This window comes from Larus michahellis, chromosome 5, assembly GCF_964199755.1.
Source record: "Larus michahellis chromosome 5, bLarMic1.1, whole genome shotgun sequence".
In the NCBI taxonomy this organism is placed as follows: domain Eukaryota; kingdom Metazoa; phylum Chordata; class Aves; order Charadriiformes; family Laridae; genus Larus; species Larus michahellis.
In genome coordinates this window covers 74,419,155-74,431,406 of record NC_133900.1, presented here as the reverse complement: position 1 = coordinate 74,431,406, position 12,252 = coordinate 74,419,155, and the positions used below count along the sequence as shown (strand labels likewise).

The window sequence follows — 12,252 nt, the reverse complement described above, 5'->3', positions numbered from 1 at the left end:
GGTAGGTGTTTGGACTCGATGATCTGAAAGGTCCCTTCCAACTTAGGCAATTCTATGATTCTATGAAAAGGAGACTTAAGCTTCTCATTTCTTTCCAGTCTGTTAACTTCAATATATGATTTAAAAGAATAGAGTCCAGTTTGTCTGTTAAGTAGAACAAAGCTTTAGCTTTCTTAAAAACTCTTCTATTTAGGATAGAAACAACCGTTTATCTAGAAATGTGTGGTATCTGTTAGGAGCCCTTGGGTACTTGACTTTTTCATTTTGTTCATCTGCAGATGGAGATGAAAGGAGAGTTGTTCAAAATCTGTGTTGCACCATTTTCTGTTTTGTCAGTCTTACACTTGGTGTTTCTGTTTGTTACCAGCTATGTCTAGAAAGGATACATTTCTTCTTTTCACCTCTTCTCTCCTCAAACCTTTGTGCTCTCATTCTTGATGCATAATGCATCTCTCTCATTTCCTGGGCTGCCTTTGGAAACATTGGAGTTTAGGAATGACAAGAGCACAGATGCTGGAGAATGTAGACATTGTAAAGAAACAAAATATTTTTAAAGTGCTTGACACATTTATGCTTCTGTACTGAGGGGACAAGCCAACCATCAGATATGGGATAAGGAAGAATTTTTCTTTCAAGTCAGGTATTCTGGGTTGTCGCCTTTCTTTGCAGCGTGCACTTTGGTCTGTTTCCGAACACCTTTGTGTACTTTCATCTAGCAAACTTCCACCGTAGGCATCTAGAACATGGCAGTGTCTTTGATCTCCCATTGCCTGCACGTGGCACACGCTCTTCTGTGGCTTTTAGGACCCATGTTACGGAGATCAAAGTGTTAGATCAAAGTGTTAGAGGATGTTCAGAAATGCTTTATGGCATGCGGTGTGCTTGCATGTTGTTCTGGTGTTGCCTCTGTTTGCTGGGAACTGAGCTCTGTGACCTTGGCAAGTCCTTCCAGCCTCAAAGCCGGCATACTGCAATTTATGTACAGGAAAAAATATGCATTACTCCAACTAAACAGCAAGTTTGTACAAATAATGCTTAGGGGGTAAAACCACAGGTCATATGTAGTACTCACAACCTACTCGGCACTGGTGAGGCCTCACCTCGAGTACCGTGTTCAGTTCTGGGCCCCGCTGTACAAGAGGGACATTGAAGTGCTGGAGCATGTCCAGAGGAGAGCTACCAGGCTGGTGAGGGGTCTGGAGACCAGGTCATATGAGGAGAGGCTGAGGGAGCTGGGCATGTTTAGCTTGGAGGAGGCTGAGGGGAGACCTCATTGCCCTCTACAACTACCTGGAAGGAGGTTGGAGAGAGGTGGGTGTTGGCCTCTTCTCCCAGGTGAATAATGACAGGACCAGAGGAAATGGTCTGAAGTTGTGGCAGGGGAGGTTTAGATTAGATATTAGGAAGAATTACTTTACTGCAAGAGCGGTCAGGCACTGGAACAGCCTGCCCAGGGAGGTGGTTGAGTCACCATCCCTAGAGGTATTTAAGAAACGTCTAGATGTGGCACTTCAGGGCATGCTCTAGTGACAGAGAGTGTAGGTTCGTTGATTGGACTCGATGATCTTAAGGGTCCTTTCCAACCATGAAGATTCTGTGATTCTGCAAGGTAACCTTTTTGATTAGAGGCTGAGGTAGTCGTGACCATTCTTTTTTCACTCCTGCTGAATTGCTGACTTCACTAATGAGTTTGATAAATGATTATTTTCAGTGGAAGTTGAGGAAGTCTGCATTGCATAAAACGTAACTTTCTGAACTGGTAGATGAAATTATGAATGGCTGAGACTCAAACTTGGGAAGATGCGAAGTGAAGTACCGAAGGTTTGGTCTCCGTGGCAACCAGTATTTTCATGAATGAGTTGAACACTGAAAAAATGTTTGAGTAAAAATTGTGGATAATATTTAGCTAATAGGAATTGGACAAGTACAAGTTGAAAACACACAAAAAAATTGCAAGTTCATGAAAATTGACCGAGTGCATCTCCTCACAATTAAACTACACAAAGCCTTAAAGAAGCTTACCTGAACAAATCACAGTATGTAATACAATCAGTAGGTAAGAATTCTTAAGATCAGTTCCTAGTATCAATTAAAAAAAATAACATCTGCAGTCATGGAATATGCTAGAGAAATGTGAGACCTTTCTGGGTAGATCTGGGCCATCATTAGAGATGTCAATAGTTATTTTGATTTATAGTGTGCAAGACAAGAATTGTAATTATTTACTGTAATTGTTATGTGTGTGTTAAACTTATGCGTGAATGAGTTTTGATATCAGAATTTTGGTACTGTGATTCACATTGTGTGGCAGCTGTGATAATAAAGAAATGTTTTTCAGTGCTTAGGGAGAAAAAAAACATTAAACGTTGATAAATTTATGTAAATTTAGTATATGACAATTTCAGAATAAAGGTGAAGGCACTAATCCTTAGAGAGGGAGGCTAATATATCCAGTGTTATTTATATTGATGGATTAATTAATATTTCTGATGAGGAACAAGTCTTTCAGATTTGTGACTAGAGAGTGGAAAAAAACAGTTAGCACGACATGTCTAGAAAATGTTTGTGTTCTTGTCAGGAAAATCAGCTTACTGACAGAAAGCGCCCAGAGGGGCCAAGGAAGTATTTCTCTTGAAGATATTTGGGCACCAAGTAGAAACTTGGACTTCATGGATGATTTATAAAAACTGAATCAAGCAGATGCCTCTCACAATGTAGGGAGATAACCCTTAAATTTGAACCTTTTGATTTTTTAATCACACTTGAACTGAAGATACCAGATATTAAAAGCTGAAATCTTTATCATGATCATCGTACAGTTGTATTCAGAATGGGGTTAAGGTTGAGACAGCTTAAGACAGTTTTGCATTTTGTCAATAAGAAAAGCGTTTACTATGCAACTCTTCTATGCAACTTAAGTGGAATTTCCCACTTAATTAAAAAAAATAAAATCTTGTTGGATGATATAGCTAGTTATTTCCTCCTGCTGGTTTACAGAATTTACTGTGTGAATACATCCGTGTGGTAGACGGGAAAGTAAAGAAGTGACAGGCACTGTGTTTCGAAGCTCTGCTTTATAGCTCTTTCTTTTTCTTTTTTTTTTTTTCTTTTCTTTTCCCCCTATAGCCTCCACACCACCCAGCAGAGTAAATAAACGCAGAGTTTCTCCAAGCGTTGTTTCCACCTGGGAAAAGAGAGGCATCATCATGTCTAACATTACTATTGATCCAGATGTCAAACCTGGCGAGTATGTCATCAAAAGCCTCTTCGCTGAATTTGCTGTTCAAGCTGAAAAGAAAATCGAAGTTGTAATGGCTGAACCTTTGGTGAGTCCTTTTTTTCATAGTATCCCTTGAAATGGTCCTGCTTTTTTTCTAAAATAGGCTGATTTATCGTATGTATAATTACTGAAAAACACATGCCCAGATACTGTTGACTTTTCAAAGGGATTACTTCAAGAATAAATAGGCTTCTGCAAACAGGGTTGCTGCCTCGTCTGTTTTGTTGTCTTCCGTTACGCGGTGGTTACTGGAAACAAGACCTCTTAGTATTCGTAAGTTCTGTAAAGTTACAAGAGTTCCAGTTACAAACTTACTGGAAACAAGACCTCTTAGTATTCATAAGTTCTGTAAAGTTACAAGAGGAAATAGCGACAACAAAAAATGTTTCTTCATTAACACTGTGAAGTGTGTTTCCTGTTGATGTTTCTTTGGAATAATGCTGCGACAATATATTTCAAGAAAAGATATATTGGGTTTGTTTTCCCAAATAATGATGCTAACAACCGGAAGAACATAGTCCTCGGCATATTTTGCAGATTAGGCAAAATGCAAAATTGTGTTGGTGATCCAGACTGTGGATCAAAGACAGAGGAAAAGGAAACATTTCTTTATACGCACCTACCCAGGGCATACATTTTATATATAAATATTACTGGAGTAGTCATTTGTGAAGGTCTTTAACAGTTCTGTCTGCCAAGTTGAATTCATTTAAACAAAATGTTTTTTAATGCAATCAAATAAAAATTTACACATACAGCCAGCATTCCTTATTTTATATTGGTGGGGAGGAATGACTGCATAGGAAACCGGCAATTTAAAAGAAGTGCCAAAAGCTGTGGAAAAGTGAAACAACCTTGAGCCTATGTAACACAAAGAGGTCGAAGGGCATCCTTAGGTGTCGCAATGAAAGGATTTACTGAAATGATTTTATTTTTGTATGTAGTATTTGATATAAATACTGAATATTCAGTTCTAGTGTATGACATTTAAAAAGAAAGATAAAAGTCTGAAAGGGCACAGGAAAGGCACTGACTGAGATTGGAGAAAAGGCTCTAATGGAAGGGAGGAAAGCCCTTTATCGTTTTAGTGTGATGTGATTTTGTGGAATCGCTTGGCTACAAATAATAATGTGGAGAATACAGTGTTACGTAAATCTTTAATGTGTTAGATGAAGCTAGGCTGTTGGGTGAAGCTGGTGGAGAGAATTTGGAGCCAGACCAATTAAAGTTAGGAGCTAGACACTTTTTAAAACTTGAAGATGAACATGCCAGTAGGGGAGCAAAAAATAATTAAAAAATAAAATTTTATTTTTTAAAACAAGTAACTTCAGATCAAGACAGCACCTGGGGGTAGGGGACGGTACCATTTTGGCTAGATGTATGGGTTTCATTTAGAAGTGACTGGCTTGTGATTTTAAGAAGTAACTAAATAGTTTCTCTGGCTGTGAATGATACTCAGTGAGCAAAGAAGTAGTTTCCTTTCACTGATTTAATTAAGAGATCTCTGCTTGCAGAATTTTAATACCACAGTTCCCAAAGTTACAGGAAGACCTTATCAGCAAATGCTTAAAAATAAATGGTTCAGGTAGCAAGCATAACCACAGGAAGATCATCTTTTTAGTGTGTAAATTAAATTAAAACACTTTTTTAAAAACAATTCTTTTAAGTCTTCTCTAGTAGTATATAGTTTTAAAGGAAAAAGGGCTCAGACACAATTTATTGTAGCTTAAAATACTCTTCCTCAGCTGAGCAAGGGTGGCCGTGAGTCATGATACCAGCCTTCCCCAAATGTGAAACAAACTATATCAGTGAAAAAGATAAGTGATAAACTCAGTTACCTCATGTTTTGTCAGGCTGCTTGTAAATATAGATGGTTAGAATTTAAGCAGAGAGTTTAACATGGTGCCACCATGTTACCAAGCTATTAACTAGGTAAGTTGTAGATCAGTCTCATGTTTAAGTTAAAACTGGCGAGAGTATTTAAGCCCGTTGCCAGCACCAGCGATTTTATTCCATCGTGGAAATACTAAACATTGCTCAGACGAGGACTGTGTGCTTTTGCAAATCTTGCCTAAGTGCTTTCAAAAACTTGCCCAAAGTTTGTAAATTTTAGCGTTTCTTCAGTGCGGTGTTTCTCGCACGCTGGCCTGATGCCAGGGCAAGGATGCAGGCGCTGCCCAGCGCCTGGGCTGCAGGAGGCAAGGCAGCATCGCTCCTCTGCTTTCTTACTTACAGCTTAGAGGACTGAAACAAGTAGGCTAATTTTGCTGTGTGCTCATCCGAGCCACCCTGCCGAGGTGTGCTGGCCACCAGAGGAGGGTGGTGGTGAATGCTGGAGAGGGGCCAACGGGTGGTACCTTTTTCCAAGGGTGCAGTTGTTTGCACAGCACACGCACGTCTGACTACATCCTGATTTCTGCTGCCTCCCATATGTTGACATTTCTGCTTTACACAACGGATGCAAACTGCTCTTTCGTTAATTCAATAGGTTGTCGTTTTTTCTTTTTTTTCTTTTTCATTTCATTTGTGAAAGATAAATGTAGATCTGTTATTTCCATCTCTCTCTGAACTTCAGGAAGCCAGGAAAATAAATCTTAAATTATTAATTCAGTGAAAGTTTCCAGACCTTTACTTTATGCTGTTGGATAGATTTTTGAAAGTCACGTGAGATGACTGGGGCCATGACAAAGCAGAGTTAGAAGATAATTAAAGGGCCTTGATAAACCTCTGACTGGGTTAAAGAGTATTACTTGGTTATGTCACGTTTGGTCAGTGCTACATTAACTACAGTGATATTTACCTTTTAGCAGTTAAGATCTTTAATGCTGAGGAAAAATAATAGAGAGGATTATGAACTTGTAAGGTCTTCATTATTTCTGCTACAAAAATCTTACATTTGATGTACAGAAGTGTGTCAATTAGTATAGATTATGGGGGGGAAAAAGCTAAACTTTCAGAACTGTCTTAAAATAGTTTGCTATCTATTGACATGGATTTAAACTTCTTCATCTAAACACTCACAGATTATTTCACTTCTCTTTGCTTTTTTACCATTCTTTTCTTTAGGTATTTCTGGTTTTAGATATGTGCAATGGGTATAGTAAAAACCCAGTTTTTGTTCACCTGTATAACAGTGTTGTAGTACCATGATGGAAACGTGGCATGTCAGGGCCTTGTATCATAAGGAAACGTAAGGAACCTGACTTTTACCATCTTCTTACATGAAAGTCACTTCTCCATCTTCTTGGGAAATAGGTTTTTAGTTATTTTCCTTCAGCTTATTTAGCAATATTACGATGTTTATATTGGGTGGAACATTTCTCGTGTTTTTGCTTTATAGATAAGATTACAATTATTTGTGCAGTTTATCTAGAAGCATAGTACAGATAACAGAAATTCACCTACAGTAGACGTTTCCTTATTAAAAAAAAAAAAAGGGAGGGAGGAATTCTGGTTAAAAGTGAATTCTCATTTGCAAGTGCTCTCTGGAGCTTTTACTATTTGCTACAAAATGTCAGTTCTCATAACAGTATTTTGACCAGACTCAACATGTAAAATTATATGAATCTGTAAGATTCAAAAAAGTGTTCATTTGCCAGTATCTGAAACATTTTCCCCCTTGCTTTTGAATACACAGTGAAAGAACATTGGCTAATACATCAATTGATGAACAACCACAACTATTTCAGAACATTAAATGCATTTTAATGAAACTACCTTCTTTTTAAAATATTTTTTTTATTTAGGCATACTGGAAGTGTACATAAATGACTATTTCCTTAGACAATTTCTGGGTTTCTTTGGTTATAGAAAGTGAAAATGGCCTGACTTCTGAGTTGATACCTGTGTTATTTCCAGTTCTACTTTCAGAGTAGGCAAATGTTGTTTGCCTGGGCAATGTTGAATTCAACTTTTCAAAGGTTATAATAGTTGCCGGAGATTATGGCCTTTTGAACACTGAATACAGCTGCAGTCATAGCAGAAAATACCAGAAAATGTGTCGTATTTTCAAGATTACAATTAGGACAAGCAAAAATAAGCTGCCATTTGGAATCTTGTACTTGGTACATGCAATCCCGGTTTCTATCTGTTCAACATACAGCCCATCTGTTGCAGCATTGCAAGGGTTAAACGCCAAGCAATGTTGACTTATTAAACTTTTGTCAACACCCTGGCATGGGTGTTGTCTCTTCCTAAACTTTGTGTTAACTGAGGCACAACTTTTTGAGAGCAGTACCTGGTTATCGGTATTGCTGACACCTCCTTTTACATCCCAGACCAGGCAAGTTCACAGCTCTTCCAGCTTACTACTTGTCTTACCCTCCCTCCATAAAATCTCTTTGTTTGCTTACTGCAATCTAATGTGAGCTATTAACTCCTTACCTTGGGTATTTTTTCTACTTTCCTTGTTTTGATTCGTTTATAATAAAGTGAAAAGCAGTTCAACATTTCTTTAAGTAAAAAGAAATGCTAATCGCATCCTTATATATCTTGCTGTTTAGTAGCTTGCCCTTAGAGTTGTTATTGTGGCACTCGGCTTACTGTAAATCATTGACCGTCAGAGCCAGTACATGGGACTTAGCCTTTTATTTATTTATTTATTTATTTATTTATTCAGCCTTCTCTTTTTTTTTTTTTTTTTAACTTTCCTGTATACCCTAGCAAGAGACTATAAAAATTGTATTTCTTGTACCTGTATAATTTGGTACACTCCACAGCCACTAGGAAGAATTACGATTACATTATTACTACAGTTCATAAGTGTTTTGTTTTTTTAATACTTTAATTCTCACTAAATTATTTTGTCAGGAGTATAATTTAATTTTGCTTTTAACAGAGCACTATGTCTTATGGTACTGGTAGCAATGAAATATTGTAATAATAAAATCCTAGTATTATTGCATCTTTTCTGTACCTAACAAAGTTATTTCAAATGTAAAACAAGCTGTTATTGACATTCTTCTTTTCCTGGACTATGTTTTCTAGCTATTTTTCATAGCAGTTGAGGGAAAGTGCAGATTGGAAATGCATCAAACAATTGTCTCTGCCTCTGTGAAGGCATTTTAAAATTCATTCTTGTAGCCTACAATAACTGCCTTATATGAACGTGAATATGCTTGTTAATTCAGATGGGAATGGTTTTCCTTCTAAGTGAGACTCGGCACCCACCGCCAGCTATCTGTGTCGAGCACGCTGCTGTAGGCCTGGCCATTTGGGAGAGGCGTTTGACATTTTCTGTTTGTCAGTCTTTAACGCTGTAACTATTAAGCCACCAAGTTAATTTTTGATCTGTATTCTTCTATTTTGTGAGTACACTTCGCATCTTCAGAAATGGTTCTAGCTGAGAAATAATGCAAATATTCACATTAAAAGTTATTTACTTGTTCTGTAATATAGCTGAGAAAGAAGGAATATATCTTTGATAGCAGTCAATTGCATTGTGAAATTCATGTTTCTTTTTATTTTTTTTTACAGGAAAAGCTCTTGTCCAGATCTCTTCAAAGAGGTGAAGATCTTCAGTTTGATCAGGTAGGAGGCATGTAATTGAAGGCAGTTTTTATTGGTTTAACGTCGCCTCTGTTTTTGCAGAATAGTAGTTCCACTGTTGGAATGACTTGGAACATCCACATCTGAATCAGCCTCAGAAGATTTAGATCTTGAATGTTAGTTAGACTTTATTTTCCATTGTAGAATATGACAGTAAGAAACTACTAGAATAATTATTTGAAGGTGGCAGTGAAAGTTGCTGGAGGAAAGATGCTGCAATATGGTAGGGGAGAAAAAGACTTAATTTATTTCTCTTCCTGTCGATAAGTTCTGTGTAGCCTCAGCCTATATCACTTACTGTTTCAGGGGTTCTGCTTTTATAAGCAAATAGTGTTAATTTCGGTAACGTGGCTTTTACTGATGGCATTTTGATTCTATGGCAGAAGGCATAAGGTAGATTCCAAATGTTACTTAGTCCTTTGCTGAGTGTGTAGTCACACCGTGAAGCTATTCTTTACTGTAAGTGAACTGTACATGGAATAACTCTTTGCTCAATTTTTTCATGTTTATTTTCTTTATTTCTAATTCTTTCATAGTAGAGGCATGTTTTTGTCTCATAACTATTTCCTTGCAATGGAGAGGCAGCATTCAGATGAAGCCGCGTTGATTGCCTGTTCCTGTTCTTAATTGTTACTGAATTGCATCTTACTGTATGAAGTTTAATGTTCTGTCCATATCTTCTGTAACTGGATTTTTGTTTCATGCTTTCCATTACTCCTCGGATATAGGTATTAGACATTGCAGTGAAATCTGTGGATCTGCCCCTACTTTTCAATTAATAGCTATCTGTGAACCTCTCTTCCCTCCTCCCAAAAGAGAAACAAATAATAGCATGTATCTTTTTTTTTTTCCCAAAGAAAAACAAAAACAAAACCACCACCAAAACCCTCACGCAGTCCTTTAATACTTTCTAATCTAACCTGCTGTAAGGCCATTATCTCCTAAATGAAAGTTTACCCATAAGGAAGGAAGATGAGTGAGAGGGGGATAGGGCATAAATTCTTTTGTAGCTGCAGTATTTTGTTTTAAAGCTGACCAAAAGCTAAATAACATGCAGATAGGGATAATCTAAGGAAATCTGTAAATCAGTAAGATTACTAATTTTTATAGTAACTCCATCCCCACCTCCTAGTGCCACATTTTTCCGCAGTTAAGGATGTTTTTTATAAATCACTAGTAGTCATGTATTAAACTACGTATAGGTTCTAAAAACATGCTGTGTGAAGAAAAATAAAAAGCCAAAGCATATAACTTTTGAAATCTTGTAATATAGAAGCTACCTTTCTTGAAAACTTAGTACTTTAATTCGTTTTGATTGTGTATATATATGTGTGTGTGTGAGTTCTTACGTTGTTCTTTTGTTATTTTAATCTACTTTGGGTTCATCGAGATCTGAATTTTAATGCTACTGAATAAGTGCTTTAGAGAGTCAGAGCAGAACGGCTCCCTTGTGGTGACGGGGATTGTGAATTTTGATAGGAAATTTTGAACGCTGTTTGGCAGAATTAAGATTGCTTCTCTCTGTTCATTGCTGGGTGTATGAAACCCACATTAAGATCAATTCTCCAGCAGTGCAGAAGATTGCAGAGTAAAAACACGCTGGCAAAGTAGGGGAGAGAGGAAGGTCCAGAGTGCACAGCCCAGCATCCAGCAGAGAAGCTAGGGCTGCTGCTGGCCAACCTTGTTCACCCAGAGATTTTTACGGAGTTAGGAGTTCAAGTCTGAAAAGTGCCTTTAGCTGTCCTGATACGGTGTCTGAGCTAGTAAGTGTTCTACTGTGGGAATAAAAGGAAAGTGATTGAAACGCAAGAGGGACTCTGGGAGTAAGAAGGTCTGTAGTTAACACACATTCTCTCAGCTCAGTAAGTGACGAGAAGAGGGATGGAGGAGGAAGGCGTGTTGCCTGTCCCTATCACGAAAAAGTAAAATAGCTGTTTGATGGGATTATAGGCTTCTGTTGGAAGCATAGCCAGACCATAGAAGGCTGCTATTAGATCCGAGTGTGCAAAATCAATAGTTTCTCATTTTCAAATAGTACAATTCTTTTATTTGTCGTTGAGGTTTTAATTGGAACAAAAATGTAAATTTAGCTAAAAGAGATGTAACTTTGGAAAATGAGAAGGGAATTTTTATGTTGATACACTTCTAAACTTTTAAAAATTTTAGTACCAGTGCTTTCCCTTTATCATTCCCAGCGCATCAAGAAGCTACTGGAGAGGATTTTTTTTTTTTTATAGAGCATGTATTGCATTTCTTAAAATATTTTTGCTTGTACAGCTTGAAACTGAAATAGTGTGTCTTTTTCTTCTTTTGTTTGTTGTAGGAATCATAGTCGGCAATTTCCTACTCTTGTCCTAAAAGACCAAAACTTTGTGATCACACAGAAGCATATCTTGGCCATCTCAGTGCCTGAAAGCAGATGTGTGTCTGGGGTTCAGGCTTGTTCACGGTTAGGCACAACTTGAACAATGTTTTCAGGATTTTGGCTATAGCTGGAGTTTGGGCTCTAGCATCTTACTATAATTTTGCATCTCTCTCTCCTTACCTGTCAATGTACTGTTGGGTGTGTGAACTGCAGCAATTAGGGACGCGTTACGGCCTTTAAGACTGGAGCACGCTTTGCTGTTTCATTCCAAGGAATATAAGTATCGTCGTGATGACTAGTGCAGCCCTGGCCTCTTGGGCATTACAGGATCTCTCTTTGTCTGGATTGCGGCTTTCAACCTAGGCGTAACTTAATGCTAATATAAAAGTGTTTTCATATAATTTTTGTATAAGATGATCTTGAATTCAGTGTCCAAGCAGTAAGGTAATTATTTTAAATACAAAGAGTGAGCATATAGCTCACGTTCTGCTTAGCAGCTATATAATATGAGCAAAGATTTTTGTCTTCCTGATAATTCCAGTGCCTTTTCATTAGAATGTTAAGGATGCAAAATTTGGCAGGAAATAAATAATGTGAAACTGATTTTTCATTTCAAGAGGAAAATGCTTTATAATGCCAGTAGTTTCTGGGTTTAGCACTTTCCCGATGACAATTTTTTTTTAATGCATGTGATACAGCTTGTTTCTGTGGAAGACGATGTAAGTTATCTAACTGCTGGAGCGTTTATGAATGGTAGCAGTATTAATATACTGTGTGAACTTGCAGGAAAATCTAAGGAAAAGGTTTAGTAAGGCTTATAATGCAACTTTCTTCTTTTTCTTCTGCTAATAAACCCATCAGTTCAGAAGGAGGGCAGAGGAGTAGAAGCACTTTGTGGCATCATTTTACATTAGCAGCACAGGGTAACTTCAATGTTCGCTTAGTCGGTTCCTGTCCTGTAGTGAGTGTAGTTGCTGTATGAACATCGCACTGTGCAATGTATTGAATATATCATTATTTTTAGAGAAAGAGAGCTTGTTATTTTTAGAGAAAGAGATAT

The 12,252-nt window shown here is 37.5% G+C and overlaps 1 protein-coding gene across 5 annotated transcripts in view; it reads left to right on the top strand.

Moving 5' to 3' along the window:
* The window catches only part of FRYL (FRY like transcription coactivator), a 145,134-nt gene that overhangs the window by 40,450 nt on the left and 92,432 nt on the right, over positions 1-12,252 (top strand). For all 5 annotated transcript variants that reach the window (XM_074588012.1, XM_074588011.1, XM_074588010.1 and 2 more), the window contains exons 2-3: positions 3,127-3,326; positions 8,756-8,809. In XM_074588012.1, the coding sequence (XP_074444113.1) occupies positions 3,127-3,326; positions 8,756-8,809 (254 nt within the window). The remainder of the gene's footprint in view (positions 1-3,126; positions 3,327-8,755; positions 8,810-12,252) is intronic.